General features: G+C 24.9%; 1 protein-coding gene across 1 annotated transcript in view; it reads right to left on the minus strand.

Annotated features, from left to right (window-relative positions):
- Positions 1-3376, minus strand: part of LOC105623840 (apyrase-like) — a 5686-nt gene extending 2310 nt beyond the window's left edge. Inside the window, exons 1-7 of the mRNA XM_012205214.1 lie at positions 3246-3376; positions 2265-2490; positions 1865-1981; positions 1697-1777; positions 1337-1538; positions 774-879; positions 149-241 (exon numbers count right to left, since the gene is read on the minus strand). Coding sequence (XP_012060604.1) covers positions 149-241; positions 774-879; positions 1337-1538; positions 1697-1777; positions 1865-1981; positions 2265-2490; positions 3246-3376 — 956 coding nt within the window. The remainder of the gene's footprint in view (positions 1-148; positions 242-773; positions 880-1336; positions 1539-1696; positions 1778-1864; positions 1982-2264; positions 2491-3245) is intronic.
- Between the last annotated feature and the right edge of the window lie 3523 nt (positions 3377-6899).

Consider the following 6899-nt stretch of genomic DNA (forward strand, 5'->3'; position numbering starts at 1 on the left):
ACTATATATATATATATATAAGATATTTTAGGCATTATTTTAAGTATCGCTTTTATTGTACTGCATTTAAACTATTTTAAGCATTGTGTTGAGTATTTATTGTCATGAATAATAATAAAAATTTAATTCTTAAATTCAAGACTTTCCTTCTTCGATGGATTGATCCAAAAGAATAGGATTTCCGTCCCAATCAACAACTTCCCCTTGGTCATCGAACCACACTGTCAGATTACCTAAATATCTTAAAAAAAAATAAACAAATAAAAATTACGAATCTTTATCGTATTATTACATAGTTAAATTTATAGTGATTTATAGTAGAGTCAATTTGTACTCAATTTGAGTTAGTTTCTATCATTTCCATGAATCGTCGCTGTTTCTAATATGTCATTAATTTAACTAAAATAATGGAATTAAACAATTTACTCAAGAAAATGTGTTAAATTTGACAAAATTAGTTTATTATCTAAGTGTACACATCAATATATATAGGCGTTATTTAAAAATAACAAAATTGTTATTTTTAAACTCAAGGGGTCACTGCGCCTTTGATGTTAACAGTATGTATGCGTAATAATAGGGATAATACGAATTTTAAATATAGATTTTAAATATTCTTTCGATGAATTTGAAATAAATTTATCTGTCAAATTATTGCAATAAAAACAAATTAATCAAACCCGACCTCATGACATAAGATAGCAATTGAGCTTGATATAAGATAGCTTCTTTAACGATGTTCTTACTATCCTCATGCTAACTGAATAGCGTACTTTGTATAAGCAGCTGCTTGAACGATAAGAACTGTTCTATCTGTTTCATTCTGCGTTACGATCACAGGATATTCATCCTCTGGTGTATCGATAAAAGGCGGAGGTCCTGCAATAAAGAAAAAAATTGACGCTATTTTAATATATTACTAATTGACTCTATATTAATACATCACTCATATTATAACGATATCATTTTTTCAGAAAATGAGTTTCAATATTTTAAATTTTTTAATTTTGTAATTTTAATTTTAGTTATTAATATTTTAGTATAATAACTGATTATTGACAATTTTAGTATAATAATTGATTGTAGCTAGAGGAATAAAAGTATGTTCTTTTAATACATTTTTTCTTTTTCCTTTACATTTCCTTTACATTTTCTCTACAAGCTGCTAAAGAATGACTATTTTTTAATTGTGTCATTATTCTAGCAATTGAGCGATATACTGTATGATCAGTGATATTTTTTATAGCTTGTACGTACATATCTATCCGTAATAAAAAAAAATTTATATATAAATTTAATTTATATTTGACTAATGTAAAAGATTTTGCTTTCAGACCACTGTAAAGAAACGTATGCGAATGACCACCGACGATTACATCGATCAAAGGACACTTCGCAGCCATGATCCTGTCCACATCCAATCCACAGTGGCTTAAAACTATAATAATATTTATTCCTTTTTCTTTCAGTCGTTTGGCTTCGTCGTTGACTGTCTCTACTTCATCCAGAAACTTCAATTTCTCCGTATTCGATAGAAACTGGAAAAATCAAATTCTTCAATAAATTCTTTACAATATTTTATCAGAGAAAATAAGAATATTTTATAAATATATAAATTAAATTAATAAACAAAATCACATATTATTAAATAAAATCAAATAACTTCTAATTTATAAGAATGTAATTGATTACTCACGTTTGTAGTCGATAAAATAACGCCAATGACGCCAATTTTGGTACCGTTTCTTATAATAATTGTGCTATTCTTATATAAGCCCTAAAATATAATCATATAATATAATCATATAAGAAAATTAGATCAAATTTACACTCTTATAAAAAAAAATAAATAGAGATTACAAACCTGTATAGTTGGCTCCTCACTGTCATCGATATTTGTTACTACAACTGGTGCTTTGACATTTTTAAGAAAGGGAACCACACCTTCGATTTTATTGTCGAATTCATGATTACCGATCGTCTATGAAAATATTATAAAATATTATTATATATCATAAATGTAAAAAACTTTGAAAATTTTGAAGAATAGTAAATTATTTAAATTTAATCTTTCGTTGTGACATTTTAAATTTTATTTATATTTTCTTTATTATCATTATTTATATACATATCAGTATATATACAAATCTCTCTCTTTCTCTCCTGTTTTATATGAACATATAATAAAAATATTATACGTATTATACTATATGCATATAATTATCACAATTATGTTCCACTGTACTATATATATATATAATTACCATAACATCGTGTGGCAACATATTCATAAACACTGCAGTGACGTTCCAACGATGGATATTATACCAAAGAGTTCCTTGAAAGTGATCGCCGGCATTCAAGAAAATTGCATTCGGTCGTTCTTTCATAAGCTGATTAACTGCAGTGTAGACTCTAGCTATACCTCCTATGCAATCCTTTTTGTGATCCTCTCGGCAGGCTCCAGAATATGGGCTCGTCTGTTCGAATCTGTTCCAACATAATATCCGTTTTTTTTTTCAAATGTCACGCTTTGGCGCTCCAACGAACAATACGTCACAAAAAGCATACAAAAGTCGAACGATAGATAAAAAAAAGTAGGTTAAGGCTACATCATCGAAATTAACTTGTAATAACTTTATTCTTGATCTCGTAAAAGTCTTTTCGAGTCTAAAATTATAATCAATTTTGACATTAACTATGTATCAAGATTTTTTAATGGTTGTTAAAGACTTAACATTTCTTAACACCGATCAGTAATTTTTTTACAAATTCGACACATAATTTACAACACATAATTTACATAAAAAGACTGTGTTTAATTTTTTGTTTAATTCTCCTGACTCACCACGAATCTTTAGATAACATTAGAAACCAGAAAACACAATAAAATATAATAAATATAATAAAAATTCTTGCAGAATATATTAAAAGAAATATTTTTCAATAAAACAATATTTCGAAATAAAGTTCTCCTTTTTCGAAATAAAATAAAATCATATCTGTCTCAATTCGATTATAGCTTGTTTAGTTTTCTTTATTTTTCAATATCTGCAAATTTGGATTATTCTTATTGAAATATATTTACAATTAGTATTATCCTTTCTTATACGAATTATACGTATGATAAAATCTTTAATTAATAAATTCAATTCATAAATCTTATAGACTTAGCATCAGTTAGCATCACTGTGTTATCTATAAATATTTCGGAGAATAAATAAAAATTAAACAGATTTGCTCACCTGGCATGAAAGTCATTTAAATGAATTATCGATAACTCAAACAAGTCTGCTCTACCGGGATAAAAGAGTCCACGCCCGGTAAACCCCAAACAAACTTGAAATAAGACTAAGACTAACAATAGCACGTACATGTTATACCTGTCGGTAAAGATATTATTAAGTAATTTGTAATGTATCACAAAGTAATCGCGATATATTAAATATATAAATTAAATAAATGAATTTTATATTATTTTATATTTAAATCTGATAATCAAAAATGTCACTTTTAAACTGAAATGGACACAAAAAAGTACCGTATAACTATTGCAATGTCTTTCTTACATGTGACATCTTATACTACACATCTTAAACTACACGTTTAATTCTTTGTCAACATAAAAATGATAATTACATATTTTTACAACACACTATCCTGTTACTTGAAGAAAAATAATTGCAAAGATAATGCGGGGGAATTACGCAACATGCAAAAGTCGGAGACAAAATAACCTTGTATTTAAGATTGTCACTGGACATTGTGGCAATTTTAAGATAATATCTTTCGAGTTTCTAATATCTTTATCTCTGAATGTGTAATTTTTGTTTTATTCAGTAAATAAAAAATATATTAATATTTATATTCAATTTTCTTTTTCAGTAAATAAAAGAGTAAATATCAAGTTATACAATTTATTCTAAACTAAATTATTATGATAAATTACACGAAATGTTTATTTATATACTTAATAGCTTTAAAATTAATTTTTTATCATTTATTATTTCCAACAAATTTCTGTACTATAATGTGTTTTCTATAATTAATTTTGTTATTGAATTCATATTCCGTTATATAATTATATAATTATATAATTTTGTATATATGTGTGTTGAAGTTGCCTATCTATTTGATATCCTTATCTATTCCAATTTGCGTAAGTTTCTTTCTTAGAAATGCGAGAATGTTTTATTATTCAATTTGCGGAATCAAGAAAACAAAGTTCGCGAAACGAGTATTATCCGAATACTTTCAAATCGTTCAATCGTACTTATATTCGAACGACTATTAATATATAACATAAAAAAACGCAACTTTTTGTTTTTTCACTCCCATTAATTATAACGCGAACATAAAACAGGTGTTACGAGTTCGTGAGTCGACATAAAATAATTGTGCTGTGTGAAAAGTACAAGATCAATTAATGCAAATATCGGGAACGAAAGATTTAATAAAACGTAAATGGTCTGACGCAATAAACATATTGCGATATATGTAATTGTTTATCAAATAATTGTTTATTCGTATAGTTATTTTTAGGTTAAATGAGTGTACAATTTATCTATAGCAAATAAGTGAAGGTTGTGAAACAGAGATAACATTGCCCAAATTATAATACACTTTGTTTGGTAATGAGTATGTATTACCTTTTTGTCCCCAGCCAATATGCACGTATTGAATATTCATAGAAAACTGTCTTTTATGCTCAACGCAATGTTCTTCATTTCTTACGTGAAAAAATATTGATTGTTCCGGATCCTCTACTTCAGGTAGTGATTACAAAATAGCTTAGTGTCGGCAGTTCGTATTGTAATATCTCAAATATTTTGAACTTGATACACTTGAGATAATAAGATAATAATTTCCTTTGTGAGTATAACTGTGAATAACAGAATAATATCGTTAATTAAGATTATACATACATATATAAATATAAATTTCGAATAAAATACGATTCTTCTAAAGTATTTTATTCTAAATAGTGTTTATATATGTTTATGTAAATATTATATTTAAATTAATGCATATTCGATGAATTTTTTATTATAAATTTATTATAAATAAGATACGATTTCCATTGTTAATCTAAATCAATTAGTTTATAACTCGCATCATCGTGAAAATATATAGATTAATCTGTATGAAATATTTAAATATATTTTTTATTTATATTCTTTATTTCAATACAAATATATACTAAATCGCAAAAATATATCGTAATTTTTCACACTTTTCAGTAATTTAAGTAAAATGTTATTTACATATGCGCATTATAAGTAGTTGACGCATTTCAATCCTTTAAATAAACAAATGATGAGTAAAATGCTTATTATTTTTGTTAGTTCTTTCAAATACTAAATGTTGATTTTTAGGTGTACTATCTTTTATTTGATATACGATTTGTTACGATAACGCGTAATCGTGATTATCACGTGTAATTCTATTTGTCACTGGTTCAAATTATGACAATCAAATTGTAGCTTTAACACATTGACTTTAAATAAAAATAATTAAATTATTTGTTATTATTATTATTATCGTAGTACAATTATAACAAACAATTATGGTATGCACTCGTTTTAAAGTAGATATATATATTTTTTTATTTTTATTTATTCTTATTTTTACTTAATTGTGCATTTTTAACATATGACTAAGATACTTTCTTCTTTTTTTTCTTTCTATTATATTCTATTCATAGACACAATACTAATTTTATTCTGTTCTTTATAAATCTAATTTTATTGTCTTTACTTGTCTTTGTAATATTATCTATTAATTATAATAGTTATAACTATAACGATTCTTGAATGTATCTTCGTCGAAATGCAAGTGCATAGCATTTACAAGTAGCGTCTATCACTTTCTTTGGAAAATTACGTCATAACACCGATAAGTTGCCACGAAATCACAGCTATATACTGGAATTACCATAAATAACTTCTATCTTCATTTGCGTTTCTATTAAATAAATTAAATATAAATTAATTTCGTAGATATTTTAATTTTTATGTTAACAACATTGAAGATGATCTTATGATAGGTCGAAACGTGTCTTTGTTATATTTTGCTATTAAATTTTGTTACATCAACTTTTTCTACTTTTGTTTTATAATTTTTATCTTGAATATTGTAATAAATATATTATATTGGCTCATAGCTCCTTTTTTATATGCATGAAATTTTAAATTATTTATTTTTTAATTTAAAACAATTTAAATATAAATTAAATAGAAAAAAGTCTTGAATGTTTAAATATAAACATACATAATATTCCAGGAATATCTCTTCCCTAAAACTCTTTCTTGAAATCTCTCTAATAAGGTTGTCTAATATAAAATAATCTACCCGAGAAAAAATATTATATAAATGGACATATTTTATATATAATTATAATTTTATATAATTATATATGAAACATTTTTACCCGGATAATTTTTTGCACAAAAAATCTAGTTTATATAACGCTGATTCTTAACAGATCAAGAGAATTTATGAATATGAAATATAAAAAAAATATTTCTATTATCATCATTTCTGCATATAATTAAAAAAAACAATATGTATAATAACAATATGTATAATAACAATTCCTGATAAACCAGCATAAAAACTAATTTATGTCTTATCTCTATTCTAATTCTCTATAATACAAATTTATCTACAAATTTATGCTTAATTGAAAAATACATTATCAATGACAAAAGTTTTTGCAAGGTTGAATTTTATTTAAAAAAGAAAGAGAAAAAAAATTACGATGTTTAATTAACTCAAATTGATTAGTACACGGTCATATTATTCTTGTGTCGATATTGATAACAAGTCAATCATTTTGCATATCGTATATATATATATATATATATATATATATATATATACATATATATATATATATA

The sequence above is a fragment of the Atta cephalotes genome, assembly GCF_000143395.1.
Source record: "Atta cephalotes unplaced genomic scaffold scaffold00065, whole genome shotgun sequence".
Taxonomy (NCBI): Eukaryota; Metazoa; Arthropoda; class Insecta; order Hymenoptera; family Formicidae; genus Atta; species Atta cephalotes.